Source organism: Corythoichthys intestinalis, chromosome 1 (assembly GCF_030265065.1).
Source record: "Corythoichthys intestinalis isolate RoL2023-P3 chromosome 1, ASM3026506v1, whole genome shotgun sequence".
Classification (NCBI taxonomy): domain Eukaryota; kingdom Metazoa; phylum Chordata; class Actinopteri; order Syngnathiformes; family Syngnathidae; genus Corythoichthys; species Corythoichthys intestinalis.
In genome coordinates, this window is record NC_080395.1 from 37,152,240 (window position 1) to 37,169,221 (window position 16,982).

General features: G+C 39.3%; 1 protein-coding gene across 4 annotated transcripts in view; it reads left to right on the forward strand.

The window, feature by feature from the left end:
• cenpf (centromere protein F) overlaps nt 1–16,982 on the forward strand; it is a 61,127-nt gene that overhangs the window by 18,749 nt on the left and 25,396 nt on the right. For 3 of the 4 annotated variants that reach the window (XR_009062843.1, XR_009062842.1, XM_057833101.1), the window contains exons 19-34: nt 2,384–2,971; nt 5,908–6,081; nt 6,202–7,028; nt 7,103–7,314; nt 7,518–7,786; nt 7,883–7,949; nt 9,228–9,478; nt 12,131–12,239; nt 12,324–12,529; nt 12,619–12,837; nt 12,919–13,062; nt 13,143–13,332; nt 13,401–13,498; nt 13,569–13,610; nt 15,213–15,953; nt 16,026–16,155. Coding sequence is in view for 2 of the 4 variants with exons in the window: in XM_057833101.1 (XP_057689084.1) it covers nt 2,384–2,971; nt 5,908–6,081; nt 6,202–7,028; nt 7,103–7,314; nt 7,518–7,786; nt 7,883–7,949; nt 9,228–9,478; nt 12,131–12,239; nt 12,324–12,529; nt 12,619–12,837; nt 12,919–13,062; nt 13,143–13,332; nt 13,401–13,498; nt 13,569–13,610; nt 15,213–15,953; nt 16,026–16,155 (4,267 nt within the window). In the remaining 2 variants the exon portion in view is untranslated. The remainder of the gene's footprint in view (nt 1–2,383; nt 2,972–5,907; nt 6,082–6,201; nt 7,029–7,102; nt 7,315–7,517; nt 7,787–7,882; nt 7,950–9,227; nt 9,479–12,130; nt 12,240–12,323; nt 12,530–12,618; nt 12,838–12,918; nt 13,063–13,142; nt 13,333–13,400; nt 13,499–13,568; nt 13,611–15,212; nt 15,954–16,025; nt 16,156–16,982) is intronic. The other variant, XM_057833102.1, reaches the window with a different exon arrangement.

A 16,982-nucleotide genomic window follows, 5' to 3' on the forward strand; every position in this document is an offset into this window, starting at 1 on the left:
CGAGGTATTCCTAAACCAGCTATTTTGTTTGATGGGGGCAAAAATTTTAGGAGTTTCACCTCCTCCAGCAATCGTGTAGCACAGCTGACTCACTGACACTGAGCAACAACCGGAGGAGGGTCGAGCCTAGCAGCTGCAAGCATGGGATTTAAAAAAAAATAGCTAAAACCGTAGGGACGGTATTAAGGAAATTTTTTGTGGTTTTGAAATGTTTTCATACCACGGTATACCTTGAAACCTGTAATCGGCACATTTCTACATTTTAATATAGGAGAACGAGTTACTCGGGTTATACAAAGATTTGATCGAAAAGATTTTTTATTATCTAGATAAACATCATCACGCCGAGTTGCGTCGTACTCATTCATATGAAGCGGTCTGCCTGTGGAGCCACAAGTGAGGCAGTCTGGAACCATGAACTCCATTTTAATAAAATCCACCTTATCTTGAATTAAGTCAGAGCGAAGTCCCTGATGAAGTGGGCTAAGCGCCTGCATACCACATTGTAGTGTAGTATATTGTGGATATCCGTACTTTAGGCCCAGGGTTCAAATGTGGAGGGGATAAAAAAGCAGCTGGAGTCAGAAAATTTAGGTAGGGACTACATTAGGGCTGTCCCAAACGACTAATTTTCTCACGATTAGTCAGCCGACTATTTTTACGATTAGTCGACTAATCTAATAATTAAAAAAATATATACCGTATTGGCCCGAATATAAGACGGTGTTTTTTGCATTAAAGTAAGAATGAAAACCTGGGGGACGTCTTATAACTGCGGCCTACAAAAAAAAAAAAAAAAAAAAACTGCGGCCTAGACATATACCCATTCACGACGCTGGATGGCGCCAGTCATCAATGAATCGAATGCTGAACTTCAGTTACAGTTAGACTTCACTTTGATAATTAATGCAGTTCTTGCAATTTTGTTTTATCACAATATTTTTTTCTTATTTATATTTCAAAAACCAGAAGCCATTCATTTGTGAATTTGATTGCACTTTAGTTTACATATTTAAATGTTAAATGTTTAAATGTTCAGATATTAAGTTTTGAATGCGAAATTAAATGCCTTTTCTCTCAAATATATTGTTATAATCATTTGTTTCAGATTTATTGTAATTATTTTCTGTATAAAAATTAATTTGGTGTTCAAAAAGTCTTTTTTCAAACTTGAGTCTTGAAAAAGAGGGGGTCGTCTTATAATCGGGGTCGTCTTATATTCGGGCCAATACGGTATTTTTTTTTGTTTGTTTTTTTTGTTGCTAATTTAGCAATGAAATTTTTGTTGAAGCTTATCAATTCACAAAAACACATTGGAACAGTTAAATTATTTATTAAAGTACAAATAAACACGTAAATAACAATAATAAATCACAAATAAACAATGAGTTCAAATGCTGGTAGAATTAACTAGTGCAAAACAATGGAATGTAAACAGATTCAGAACACTGACTTCGCCTTTCCAACATGATTCAAAACAATTCTTAAAAAAACACCTAGCCTTAATATTATAGTATAGTACTATATATAATAGTTTTATAATAATTATTCATTGCCAATCAGATTTTTCATAAAGGGTGTCATTTTAAAGGTATTCTTAGTGTAGAATCTAAATTCTGAAGTATGCGGGATTAACTCCTGAAATCGTTATTTATGTGACGAACATGACATGCTTTTATTTTGAAATGTTCACCGGAAGTACGTTCGCTAAACCGCTAACTTTAGCTTTACACTACGCAAAAAAAAATCACTTTTTGTCATTGCATGTGTCAATAATAAATTTTTTTGTCATTTTTTTCGTTTGCAAATGCTGTTAACCAGCGATTTTTCATGTCTGAAGTGTCACCTTTTAACCGCAAGTTTGCTTTCACGAGACAAATGCCAATGTTTCATAGCAGGCTAAAGTACCGGTAGGTTTGGTAAATTGACTCATTGCATATCGCGACAGGCTTAGCAACTTCAATAAAACATGTCGTTAGTTAGTTAGTTGGACTTACAAACTGGGCAACGGCGCTTGAGGTGTTTATTCACGGCCGACGTGCAGCCAAGCTTGGCATTGAAGACACAGGACAGAAAGAGTGTACCTTCCTTTGTTTCTTTGAAATAAGTCAATGTTTTGGACACTCTGGTGCGCTTTTTTTTGGCTTCGTGCCGCTTTCCCCGCTTGCATACAGAGCGTGCCCGACATTCTGAACTTTCCACGCATATATTTTTTTAACCCTTTACTAACCGTCGATGGGATGATGTGCTCGTCGACGGATTTACGTCATCGATGACGTCGACAATGTCGACTAGTCGGGAGAGCTCTAGACTACATTAAAAACAACATGATTGCCTTATTGTTCTGTAGTATGCTAATAAGTTTAATATTTCTCTTGTGAAGCTTCTCAAAGACACAAATGCTGAGGAGATAAGCAAGCTGAAGGAGCAAATATCTTCACTAAAGGATGAGGCATCCAGAAATAAAAATGCAGCTGAGAAACTGCCAGAGCTGAAGAGTGAACTTGAAGCAGTCAACCGCTTACATGTCGACCTGAAAAAGCACGTGGAGACCCTTGAAAAGAACCTCTCCTTCATAACAGAAGTCAAAAGCAACTTGGAGAACACTTTGGCCGAAAAAGCAAGCCTGATTTCGTATTTGGAAAAATTAGTTACGGAGCTCGCTAAGAAATGTAGCCAGCTGTCTGAGAGTCAAGCTTTGGAGGCTCAAAATTTCCTCAACAAGGAAAAGAATCTCAGAGAGCAGTGTGAAGCCGCCGAGAAAGCCTTGAGCGACATCAAAGCCAAATCAAGTCATGTCCGAGCAGAAGTGCAGAGCATGAAGGCAACTCTCTTGGCGGCCTCACAAGGTTTGGAGGAACGAGACGCCAGCATCAAGAGCCTGAAGGAGAAGCTCAACTGTGCAGAAGTGGAACATGCGAAAACTACCGAGATCCTCAAAGAGAAGATGGTTTCCATGAACAAAATAAAGGTATGCTTCAAATTCTTGAGTGCACTTAAATATTCACTGCCATTGACAACAAAAATCAACAATCCTTTTAACTCATTCCTCCCACTGACGGTTAGTCATCCTGTCACGTATTAATGTTTCACCATTAATGTTTCATCTTCTTGCATGTGTAATGTTTCAGCTAGTAATTTCAGCTAATAATGTTTCATCATATTGCTTCACACTCATGCATCACAAAGCCCTTTTTTTATGTCATAAAGAATAACTGAGAACACTACAGTGCCTTGCAAAAGTATTCGGCCCCCTTGAATCTTGCAACCTTTCGCCACATTTCAGGCTTCAAACATAAAGATATGAAATTTAATTTTTTTGTCAAGAATCAACAACAAGTGGGACACAATCGTGAAGTGGAACAACATTTATTGGATAATTTAAACTTTTTTAACAAATAAAAAACTGAAAAGTGGGGCGTGCAATATTATTCGGCCCCTTTACTTTCAGTGCAGCAAACTCACTCCAGAAGTTCAGTGAGGATCTCTGAATGATCCAATGTTGTCCTAAATGACCGATGATGATAAATAGAATCCACCTGTGTGTAATCAAGTCTCCGTATAAATGCACCTGCTCTGTGATAGTCTCAGGGTTCTGTTTAAAGTGCAGAGAGCATTATGAAAACCAAGGAACACACCAGGCAGGTCCGAGATACTGTTGTGGAGAAGTTTAAAGCCGGACTTGGATACAAAAAGATTTCCCAAGCTTTAAACATCTCAAGGAGCACTGTGCAAGCCATCATATTGAAATGGAAGGAGCATCAGACCACTGCAAATCTACCAAGACCCGGCCGTCCTTCCAAACTTTCTTCTCAAACAAGGAGAAAACTGATCAGAGATGCAGCCAAGAGGCCCATGATCACTCTGGATGAACTGCTGAGATCTACAGCTGAGGTGGGAGAGTCTGTCCACAGGACAACAATCAGTTGTACACTGCACAAATCTGGCCTTTATGGAAGAGTGGCAAGAAGAAAGCCATTTTTCAAAGATATCCATAAAAAGTCTCGTTTAAAGTTTGCCACAAGCCACCTGGGAGACACACCAAACATATGGAAGAAGGTGCTCTGGTCAGATGAAACCAAAATTGAACTTTTTGGCCACAATGCAAAACGATATGTTTGGCGTAAAAGCAACACAGCTCATCACCTGAACACACCATCCCCACTGTCAAACATGCTGGTGGCAAGATCATGGTTTGGGCCTGCTTTTCTTCAGCAGGGACAGGGAAGATGGTTAAAATTGACGGGAAGATGGATGCAGCCAAATACAGGAACATTCTGGAAGAAAACCTGTTTGTATCTGCACAAGACCTGAGACTGGGACGGAGATTTATCTTCCAACAGGACAATGATCCAAAACATAAAGCCAAATCTACAATGGAATGGTTCAAAAATAAACGTATCCAGGTGTTAGAATGGCCAAGTCAAAAAGTCCAGACCTGAATCCAATCGAAAATCTGTGGAAAGAGCTGAAAACTGCTGTTCACAAACACTCTCCATCCAACCTCACTGAGCTCGAGCTCTTTTGCAAGGAAGAATGGGCAAGAATGTCAGTCTCTCGATGTGCAAAACTGATAGAAACATACCCCAAGCGACTTGCAGCTGTAATTGGAGCAAAAGGTGGCGCTACAAAGTATTAACGCAAGGGGGCCGAATAATATTGCACGCCCCACTTTTCAGTTTTTTATTTGTTAAAAAAGTTTAAATTATCCAATAAATTTTGTTCCACTTCACGATTGTGTCCCACTTGTTGTTGATTCTTGACAAAAAATTAAAATTTTATATCTTCATGTTTGAAGCCTGAAATGTGGCGAAAGGTTGCAGGGTTCAAGGGGGCCGAATACTTTTGCAAGGCACTGTATATAAGCCTCGAGCAGACAACATCCAGTGTCAGGTCGTCAGCGATTCAACATATGTCTGCATGTCAACTTGCCATTATCGCTTGACCTGATAGTTTTACCTTGCCTGTCAACATCAATAAAACCCTGTGTCTGCGATACGCAACTGTGTCCTCCATCTCGTACATGACACATCCAATCCGTTGAACTATCAGTTCAATAAGCTTGGATGTCATTCGCCGTTAATGGCAGCTAATGTGCAGACCAGCGGTAACAGATATGTTTTTAACTAACTGAATTACAGTTTATTCTAAATAGTTTAGTGAGATAAATGTTAAATAATTTGTAAAATACATGTTGTTCATTTTACCACTAGTTTAATTTAGCTAAATCAACTAAAAATGTAATGTTAAAGTAGTTAATTCGAATCATGAAATAATGCAGTCAGTTTTTTTCAATTTTATTTTATTTAATAAATTAAAAAAAAAAAAAAAAAAAAAAAACTTTTTTATTTGTTATATTTTGTCTGTACCATTTGATTTGTTAGGTTTCTTAAAAATCTTGAACAAGCAATACGAAACACTAAATATGAATTTAAATGATTAATAAACTCATTTTAACTTAAAAACTGCTAACTGCAACAAATATTACAGGCCCTTTAAGTAAGTAAATGCATATTAATTTGAACGAATTAAACATGAATTAACCAAGAAAACTAATTGCTTCTTTATATTTTTTTTGTACACTGTGATTGATTTGTCTCATTTAGCTTGGACAATCAAAACAAATAAAACCTAAAAATTAACTTTCACAGTGAATCAATTAACTAATTATTGAATGTGATAAATGATTTGGTATAAAAATTTTAATTAGAAACTGCTAAAAGTAAACAACAAATATTACAGTGACACGGAGAAAATCATACTTTTACCACATCTCATCATATTTGTCTACTGAAGATACCGACATGCTAAACCTTCTGAATTATCACCACACTAATAAATATTGCTGAATATTTTGGGGGGAATTTGTGAATCAACGTGTTTTTTAAAATATTTTTTTCCATAAAGGTACAGCTTGAGATGCTTCAGATGGACCTGGAAGACAATGAAACTAATGTCAACTCTTATGAAAGTCAAATTGAGGCTTTAAAGGAGAGCATCCAGTCACTGGAGTCCGTTGTAGCTCAGAACCAAACAACGATGTCTGACATGGTAGTCCGACTAGAAGAGAGCAAATCCCAGGTAGTTGTCAGCTACAGTATTTTGCCTTAAAAGCCGAGCAGCCTGCCACGCTTGGCACTGGGGCGAAACCTCGGTCATGTAAATCAAAGTTGGAAATTTAAAAACATTCTTATCTTTTAGGTATCCGTTTTGGAAGCACGGCTGGATGAAGTCCAGTCTCAGAACTCCACGCTGGAGAGCATGTATCTGACAGCCAGAGAGGAACTGACAGAGAGGAGTGGCGAAATAACTCGCCTGGAAGAAGATGCTCTCAAATACAGTCATTTGGAAGAGGACGTCACCACTTTGACCGCTGAAGTCGCTACTCTAAACCAGATCATCAAAGATAAAGAAGATCATGACAAGGTGTCACTAGAAGAGAAAAACAACCTCGAGGCAACTCTGAAGCAATTAGAAAATGACAAAGATCAATTACAAGCTAACATGAGCGTGCTGAATATTGAGAACCAGAAGTTGGAATCCAAGCTCGGCACGGTAGCCGAGGAGAATCAAAACCTGAAAACCGACTTGAAGGTGTTAACCGAGGAAAAGCAGCAAGCGGAGGTACAATGGCAACTCTTGATTGCGAAGAGAGAAAACATGGAGTCAACACTGAAGCGGCTTACTGAAGAGAAATCCCAGCTTCTCGCCACTCTTGAGCTCCAGACATCACAACTTGGTGAGCTGGGAATCAAGCTGAATGAAGCAGTGGAGAACAAACTTCATCTTGAAGAAAGCAATAATCAACTGCTGGAAAAGAATACATTGCTGCAATCCCGTGAAACCCAGCTGATGGAAGAGACGGAAAAATCAAAAGCAAGCTTAAAAATGCGAGAGGACGAGGTGGCTTCTCTGCATGCGGAAAAGGAACGAATCCAAAACATCCTTCAAACATCTGAAGAAGAATGCCACAGGCTGAAAGATCAACTTGAAATGACAGTGAAGCAGATTGAGGAGAACAAAGACAGGTAAAATTATTGTTAGAATATTCCCTGCTAATTTTGTGCTGTTAAATAACCATTGCAACTTGATGGTGTTTCAGGAACCAGCAGTTTGAAACAGAGCAGGCTGAACTGCATCACAAGTTGTCGTGCTTACAACAAGAACTGAGCGTCTTTAAGCAGCAGTACGACTTGCTGCAGAAGCAGGTGGGCCAACAGCACCTTCTCATACAGGAGCTCTCACAAGTGCAGGACCAACAGGGTACACAAGATATGTTGAATTCCACACAACCTGAAAAGACCGATATCAGCGGTGAGTCGACAATTAACTTTATGATTTAACATTAAAACCGTTAGGACAGTAGGAATGTGGTTGTTTTTCCTTCGTTAGAGTGTGGTAAGCTGTAATATTCAAATGTTCATATGTGGTCAATGTAAAAACACCTTCAACGCCAGCCAGTGATTTAAATAACGTCAAAATTTGGATTGACTAATATGTATTGGTGTTTCCTACAGAAGCAGAAAGTGCCATTGATGCTGAACCAGAATTAGATTCTTTAACAGAGTCCAACACAGAGGAACACTCAGTCCAACCTGATGAGACCCCCATATGTGATGACATTTCAACTACACAAAAACACACCATTATTAGTCAAACGGAACCACTCCTCATGTCGGATTTTATCAAACCAGAGAGAATTGTTGAACATACGAAAGAAGATGGAGATGCATGCAGCAAGGATGGACACGAGATGAAGGCGATTAATGAGCAACTATTTGATCAGGTATGGAATTGTTTAGAATTTTCCTGCACCCAGGGGTCTCACTGAATATTATCTGGTGGGATGAAGACTTTGGCAGTGAATTTTAACCTCTTGCAGTTTCATGAGGAGAACACAGCCGACAGCATCATTGAAATGGCAGAGACGATGGAGTTACAAACAAGTGGTGAGTAATGGCACGCATATATTTGCTTTTCACATATTTGTCACTCAGGATTTTGAATAGTTTAAACATTATAAGCCATCCTTCCCCTTTCTTTTTATTTGGGATGGCCCTAGCAACAAGAGCGAGTGTCAACCTTAGAAGGATGGGGAGCCAAGTGGGCGACTCCTCAATGAATTTGTTTGACTTTGTGTATGCATGTAGGTGGTATTAATACAAATTCCAGCAAAGCAAGGCTGTCTTTGTCCTGCTGTCCTTGTCTTGAATTGGCAAAGCTTCAAGGCTTCTTCAAGGCAAAACATTCCTTCACTGTGAGGAATAATAAGCAAAACATCTCCTCATTGCGAGCAGCAATTGATTAAAGAAAATGTATAATAAACATCTCAATATCATCAGCGCTTCAGCAAGAAATTGAATAAGTGTGAGTGTGCTACAATGTTACACATTTAATGCACCGTTTTATTTTCATCCACATGGTAAAATGTGAAATATCTGCTCAACATTTTTTGGTATCGTGTTATATATTTCTAAATCTGTATACAGTGATCCCTTGCTACTTCACGCTTCAAACTTCACGGCCTCGGTCCATTGCGGATTTTTTTTTTTTTTTTTTTAAATTAAAAAAAAAATTATCGAATATATAAATAAAAGCAGTATTTTATAGAGCTGTCCTGATCTGATAACGTAGTCTCTCTCTCTCCCTCCCGCTGTTTTTCTTGGTCAGGCAGTGCACTGGAATTGCTTGTTAAAGTTAATCATGATTGACAGGTGTTAAGATTTGATTGAGTGAAGTTTGGAAGCCGAAACTTCAAGGCGCCACATGTGTCAATCATTGTTAAGCTTGTTAAGCATTTGCTGTGGGAACTCATTGTGTTTAAGTGAGCATATTTGAGTGGATTCACTCAACGAAGCATTTAATGAAGACGAGCATTTTTCGACATTATTCTTGTTTAAAAATAATTCAGTGGGACATAAACATGTGTAAAAGTTATCATAATTATTACATTATCATTAGTCAGTTAATCACAAAAATAACTAGTTATTAGTCACCTCTCAAAATGATTGTGTGTGTCCTATTTGAAAGAATATGAAAAGTTTTTGAATCAATTTGTGGTATGTTTGAAACTTTTCCATTTAATGGAGTTGATGTCTCCATCTCTATTCGTGGCAGTGAATAAGTTAAAAGGTATTAATTTCACTTCAAGAATTCCTGTATAAACCCTGTCATTGCACCAATTCTCTATCATTTTATAAATATGTATGTGCGGTCTTTCTGTGCAGCAGAGACTGAGCCTAAGCAGTCACAGGAGGACAAAGAAACCCCTTCAAATCATGAAGTGCAGGTCCGCGGCCTGCTCGAAGAGATTGACCTGCTCACCTCTGACCTTGCACTGAGGAAGGAGTTGACCTCAGATCTTCAAGTGCAAGTTCAAAACTTGGAGCTGAAAGTTGATGCGGCACAAGAAGAAGCACGTAGCTCTGCAAATAAGCTGAATAATATTCTGAAGGAGAAGGAAAACCTCTCTGATCAGGTGGGTAAGAAATTGATTTACAGGTGTTCCTGTTGTATGGACTGCATTTATTAGTGTGACGTTCAACTCAGGCTGCCATTGAAAGTGATAAATGAACCAGCGTTGCTCTATAAAATAAGTTTTTTTACATTGACAATGCTATTGCCGTCAATGGTACTGAAACATGAACATTTAATGCCAGTCAATCCCAGTTAAAATTGATTTGATGATTAATTACTCACCGCAGGAATCTGCAATCTAGCGATAGTTGAATTTCGCTGTAGATTTCAACGACTTAAGCAGAATTCATAACAGTCCGCAGAATAGAGGGCGTGGTGCAGAATTTGTTATTTTACCTGTAGTGTTGATCACAGCCAGTAGGTGTCATGGTAAGTAGCACCGGCCACACAGAAAAGAAACTGTATTTAATTGCCTGACTGAATATTTGGGAAAGAAAAAAAAATTTAACCGCAGTCAGCATTCATTCATTCATTCATTTTCCATGCCGCTTTTCCTCACGAGGGTCGCGGAGGTGCTGGAGCCTATCCCAGCTAACTCGGGGCAGTAGGCAGGGGACACCCTGAACTGGTTGCCAGCCAATCGCAGGGCACAAGGAGACATACAACCATTCACGCACACACTCATACCTACGGACAATTTAGAGTGTTCAATCAGCCTACCATGCATGTTTTTGGGATGCGGGAGGAAACCGGAGTTCCCGGAGGAAACCCACGCAGGCACGGGGAGAACATGCAAACTCCACACAGGAAGGCCGAAGCCCGGGATTGAACCCTTGATCTTAGAACTGTGAGGCAGACGTGCTAACCACTCAGCCACCGTGCCGCCCCGCAGTCAGCAGTTAAAAAAAAAAAAAAAAAAATTAAGGTGGAATATTTATACTTAATTCTGTTGGTTTTGTTTAATACAATGTTCCGCACTTAGTTTTTTTCTGCTTCATGCTTTCGACTAGGCATATCTGGGTTTAAACATATTAGCAAATTGTAACATAAGTATAATCTTAAATTAAAATACATTTTAAAAAATATTTTTGATAAAATTAAAATAAATGCAGTCCTTTAGGTGACACTAAACCCAGAGCCACAGCTCAACATTATTACCATTAGAACAAAAATAATTTAATTATTTTCCATAAAAAGCATATGTGTATGACTCGTATCAAGTTTACATTAATCACTCACCCTTTCTCAGCACAGACAGTTGCCAGAGAGAAAATTAAAAAACGCATGTTTTACCACCACTAGATTCACCATAAACACGCTGGACTTAACTCTCGTAGCTGGTGGGAAATGTTAATGACAGTACAAACTAGGGCTGCAGCTATCGATTATTTTAGTAGTCGATTAATTGATGAACAAATTAGTTCGAATAATTGAGTAATCGGATAAGGAACATAAAAAGATTAAAATAGCTGAGCTGAGCCTCAAACGGTATAAAAATAAAGATTAAAAAAAAGAGGATCTATGTACAACAAAAGAACAATTGGCTAACTTACATAGCAAAAGTCCGCTAGCTTAAATACTATAAAACGTTCACAATGCTCTTAACATGGTACAGTCACATATTCCCACAAAACAGCATTTAAAAAAACATTAGCTTTGCTTATGTTGGTCTTAACATGGAACGGCTGGGTTCGGCCATGTGAAATGAGGCAGACTAGAGGGCAGTGTATCCACCCAAAATAATAAAGCTTAACGCAAACACTTTCAAGACAAACAATTACAACGCCACTTCAATGAAACGAATATTCGAAGCAGCAAAATTTAATTCGAATATTTTTTTCTAATCGAATACTCGAGTTAATCGATTAATTGTTGCAGCACTACTACAAACCTTTAATTTTGTATAAATGCAAAATCAAATTGGAGGTATTGCCTCCTTGGGAGCCATCCTCCGCAAACATGTTTTACATGTCAGTTGGCCCTCCTCTAAGCTGAGGCCTTGTGTAATTTTTCTGTAGCTAAAATATTCCCATACCAGAGATTTTGTTTTCTTCGATGGGGGTAAAAGTTCAGAAGTTTCACCTCCTCCAGCCATCATGTAGCACAGCTGACTGACACTGAACAACAACCGGTGGGAGAGGGTTGAGCCCTGCAGCTGCAAGCGAGGGATTTCTCCATGCATTTTTGCTACATAAAAAATAGCCAATGCCTTAGGGACGGTATGACAGAAAATTTTTGCGGTTTTGAAACCTTGAGATTTTCATACCACGGTATACCTTGAAACCAGTAATCGGCACAAGTCTACTTTAGACCTGCTTCCAATAGCCATGTCAAGTTGATGGCTTCCACTTTAGCTAAATCTTTTCTTTAAAATCACCTCGGAAGTGGTTTAAATGCAAATCTGCCCAAACGTGACAAAGACTATTGATGTTTATTAAGTCATAACCAAATTTTTTCCCAGTTTTTTGGTGTTGGAAATAATTTCAGACAATATTTACATCATTATTACATAAATTTGCTTAATAGTTGGTCATTTTAGTGGAATTAAGGATTTCTCTTGGCAGAATTTGGCTGGTTTTCTGTGGCATCGATGCTTTTTGGCCACAGATTCTTGGAGGTTACTGTGAATCGCAGGGAATGGGTTGGCCATTTGTGATTTATTTGATGCTTTAGAGCTATAAATAACTGACTTTTGATACTCTGTTTGATTTAGTTGTCTCAGCTGTCAGAAGACAGGGAAAACGTAACACTGCAGCTCCAAACAGCTAGATGCCAGCTAACAGATGTCATGGAGATGATGGAGGGTCTAGAAATGGCCAAAGGTAATTGTACAAATGATTTGTAAATTACATTATGCAACGTTACAAACAGCAATTGGGTTTTTTTTTTTTTTCCTTGTTGCGCAGGCGGATGGGATGAAAAGTTCCTCCAGCAGGAAAGCGAGTTGAAGCGGGTTCGCTCCGAGAAAGCCAATTTGGAGCAACACATCCTGGGCATGGAGTGTGAACTGGAGGCCTTGCAGGAGGGTCGGATCAAGCTGGAGGACCAGCTGGAAACACAGAGAAGAACATGCTCAGGTTTGGAGCAGCAAATAGAAATGCTCTCCTCTGAGGTGAGTAGTTATTTACATCCTAATAAATTAAATACATCAGCCCAAATCAAAATGTGTCTCCCTGTTCATACTTCGTCATCTTCTTCCAGACAATTCAGCTGAGATCCGAGCTGGTTTCGTGCACTGAGGAACGACAGGAGCTGAGTCTGGCTGCGGGCCAGTGGCGAGAGAAGGTTGATGGGCTGGAGAAGACTAACTGTGACACACGGTCTTTAATTTCCATCCTGGAGGAGGACATTAGAGCAGGAAAAATGGAAAATGAAACCCTAAAAGGCAACATATATAAAATGGCGACAGAGAGGCAACAGGTACAGACTTGTTGTTTTTGAGAGGACGTGTGTCTTATTCTGGTTACACTTTCTATGTAATTTGTTTTTGTTTGTGTCAAGCTGTTGGATCAGATGAAGGTGTTAGAAGAAGCTGTGTCCCAGCAGAATGGAGAGAAAGAGCAACTGATTGGGCAGCTTGACAAGATTAAGCAAGATCACACGTCTAGTAATCAAAACACAGAGTCCATGTTCAGCAAAATCCAGGTTAAGAATAGTGACCAAAGCTCGCCAATAAAGGTCACCTCTCAAAGTATAACTATATTTTTACACCATTTCTTTGCAAGGCTTTGGAAGGTGAAGTGCAGCAGTTGACGCAGTCTTTGGAGTCTTCTCTACTGGAAAAGGGAGAAATCGCCTCTCGTCTGAACTCCACACAGGACGAAGTCCAGCAGATGCGGAGCGGCATCGAAAAACTACGCGTCCGCATTGAATCTGACGAAAGAAAGAAGCAGCAGATGGGCGAACTCCTTAAAGGTAACTTGCACACATCTTCTCAGTCTTGTTTGTGGCCTTATCATGACTTAGTGTGTTTCTTTCTGTAGATGCTCAGAGGAAATCTGAGTCACTGCAAGATCGCATGGAGGCTCTGCAGCGAGAGAAAGAGGATATAGAGCAAGACATGGAGGAAGCTGTCCTTCAGGTACTCTCAAAGGTGTAAATACTAGCTATGAGACAGAAAATACACCTAACTGAATTGAATTCTGATGTAGGCGGAGACCATGAAAGCTGAACTGGAGGAAGAAAGGATTAAGGTACAGACAATGTGCAAATTTTGGGTCATTCCAGAGTTGGAGGACATTTTGGCATCAATATTCTTGAAAATAGGCCTATTCTTTTCTGATTTTTGGCTCTGTATTCATCAATATTGGATAATAAACTATCAAAGGTAGGGATGGGAATCGAGAACCGGTCCCTATAGAGAACCGGTTCCATGTGCTTCAATTTCATGGAATCGTTTAGCAGTTTATCTAATGATTCTCTTATAGATTCCAACCAGTACAATTTACGTCACGTACCTTACGCATGTTAGACTCATTTGATTTAGCAAGTGAGCCTACATTATTACTCAAAGAGGGACCACTCACCAAGTATATTTTGAAGAATCGTCGCCGAGTGATAATGCATTTCTTTTCACAGGCCAGGTCACTATTCATGAGACTACTTGAAGAAATGGTGATTTTTTTTCCCAAAAAGTATTAATGGGTCTATTGTATTCCGCGTCGAATACTCTATAAGAAAAGTATAAAATGCAGTTTATGTATCTAAAATAATCCTAAACGATTTAATTAGCAATTTTAATACTCCTTTTAGGAAGGTTCCTTGGTAATGCGTTAATTCCCATAGCAACCAGTCAGTTACTTCCTGTTATTGTCCTACATCACACGCGCTGCGTATTCTGGGACCGAGAATAGGTGTGAGGCGTAATTTCTAGCAGAGTGCGGCCACCTGTTATTCTGTGTGCATCCATGAACGAATGTAACTATTTCCTCTTCATGTCATAAAGTTCTTATGATAAGTTAGAGCCGTTATCAGCGTGACCGTTTCGTGTTTTTACTGTTACGTCGGCTGGTTGCTCCCGCTCGTCCTCGCTGCATCGAGGAGAGCATTGTTTATATTATACTCGCGTTGCACATTTGGGGAGGGAATGTGTTAGTTTAGCATTTTAAGATGATGTTTTACATCCATATGAGTGTAAAGTGCTTAGTTTTCGCCACTTTTATGGCCAAGATGACCGCACGAGCACGCAGCGTGCTTACGGGTTGTGCGCGCGCACTCGCCCCCCCAACACACACACACACACACACCTTTGTGTTCATTATACTGTGCGAGTCATGTATGTGTGTTATTGACTGCTTTACAGTCAGTTTGCATTGTTTATTACATCAGCACTAATATGATGTAATTTCCTTTCAGAACCACACATATACCCACACGTTCCAGTCTTCCTTCACACACATACAAATACATCAACATCTATCCACGCATGCTCTCATCTGCTCATTGAGTGATTCTCATATCAAGTGCCATTTCCTGCATATAGTTGTGCCTGTTTCCAAGTTGGATTAAAAGTGCCAAAGATCGCTCCTTGTGTTCTAACTGACACCCCGAGGCGAATGAATCACAAAACATATTGAACGTAGAACCTCATATAGTCCATTAGTCTAAATTAGAATCGATAAGAGAATCGATAAAGAATCGAATCGTTAAACAATAGCGATAATGGAATCGGAATCATAAAAATCTTATCAATTCCCATCCCTAATGGTGGTTATTTCAAATTTTAAGGGTTGAAGTAGGATGCAAAATTTGTCCTCCAATTCTGGAATAAACCTTTTATTTTGCCTGGCTCTCAGGTGGACGATGAGAAGAAAGCTCTTGGCGAGGAGCTCTTAAAGCTTTCCACCAGTCTGGACAACCTGAGATCTGAGAAAGAGCAACTTGAGCGAGAGCTGCAATTGAAAAACCGACAGCTGGAGGAGCTGAAGGCTGCTAAGGAGGAGCTAGAGCGAGGGCTGGAGAGGGCAGAGATGGACCGCAGAGAAGAGCAGGAAAGGCAGCGATGCAGGGTAGAGGAGTTGGAGGAAAAGAGCGCAGATATGGAAAGAGAGTGTGAGAGGATGACAAGCCTACTAGAGGAAAATAAACATCTACAGAACTCAGTCGATGAGTGGAAGATGAATGGAGAGGAGTGGCATGAGCTGAAAAACAGTTTGATGACTCGCATTGAGGGTTTGGAGGAAGAAATTGCAAAAGCCAAAGAAGCAGATAACAAGGAACAGATAGAAAGAGAAAACAGACAATTGCTAGAAGAAAAAGAAAGACTAGAACAGGAGAACAAGAAACTCTATTCTGACAAAGAAGAGCAATCGGCACTGAAGCAGGAGATTAAGATGCTTCAGACGGCCTTGTCAATGGCGGAAGACGAGAAGAATAAGTTGTCCATGGCTTTTTCTGAACTGGAGCAAAAGAGGCAAAGAGCTGAAGAAGACAAGGAAAAACTGTTAAAAGAGCAACACAGTCTTCAGTCAACAATTGCCTCTTTGGAGGAGAAGTTGGAAATGCAGCAGCGCTCCGTCACGAAGCTCAATGAGCAGGTATGCACAACCAAATTATAAATGTTAATTCAAACTAAAAAATGAAGCTTTATAAGTCATCCTTGTTTCCAGGTGTCCGAGCTGTCGTCTCGTATCGCTTCCGTGTCTAAAGAGAGAGACGCCGCCTCCAGCAAATTGAACCTTTGGATGAAGACTTGCAAGCAGCTGGAGCAAGAAAAAGAGCACTTACTGAGCAGCTCAGGTTTGTTATTTCAGGTTTGAAATAGGGAAAAAATCGGGTCAAATTATTATTTTTTTAATTAACTCTGTCAGAGTTTATCACTAGTATAGGTATAATACTTTAGAAGTGGGAGGGTTGGCAGCAAATGAAGGTTAAAAAATTGTTCTTCCTCTGGCCAAGATGTACCCTCCAACCAATGAGTTTAACACTATTAGATGTCCAGTCCATTTTCCAACCCTCCTACCTATCCATTTGCCTACCTTCCTACTTCAAATGGATTGGACGTCTAACAGTGTTAATGGTTGCCGATGAGTTAACAATGAAAATTTAAAAATATCCTCCATTACCGTCAAGAGTAGTACACAATCTAATTTACCCCATGACACCAAATTTCTGGTGACCTGTGGTCGTGCAAAAACAAATAACTGAGAATTGATACTTTCTCAATCAAATATCGTATCCGAATTAATGCTGCAACGATTAATCGATTAACTTGAGTAATTCGATTAGAAAAAAGCTTCGACTCAAATTTTGCTGCTTCTAGTATTCGTTTAATTAGGGTGATGTAAGGGTTTGTCTAGAAAGTGTTTGCGTTTTATTGATTTGGGTGGATACACTGCCCTCTAGTGGCAACAGTGAATATGACATAGTCAATTAACATGGCTAAATCCATCTGCTCCCTGTTAAGGCAAGCATAAGGTTTTTGTTTTTGTTTGAGCTAATGTTTTTTTTTATGCATTTGTCATTTAGTTTATATGGTATATTTAGCCGTTATTTGAGGGAATATGTGTTTTTAACGATTTGTTAAGAGCATTGTAAAAAAGAAAAGTTTGCAATTTATGGCATTT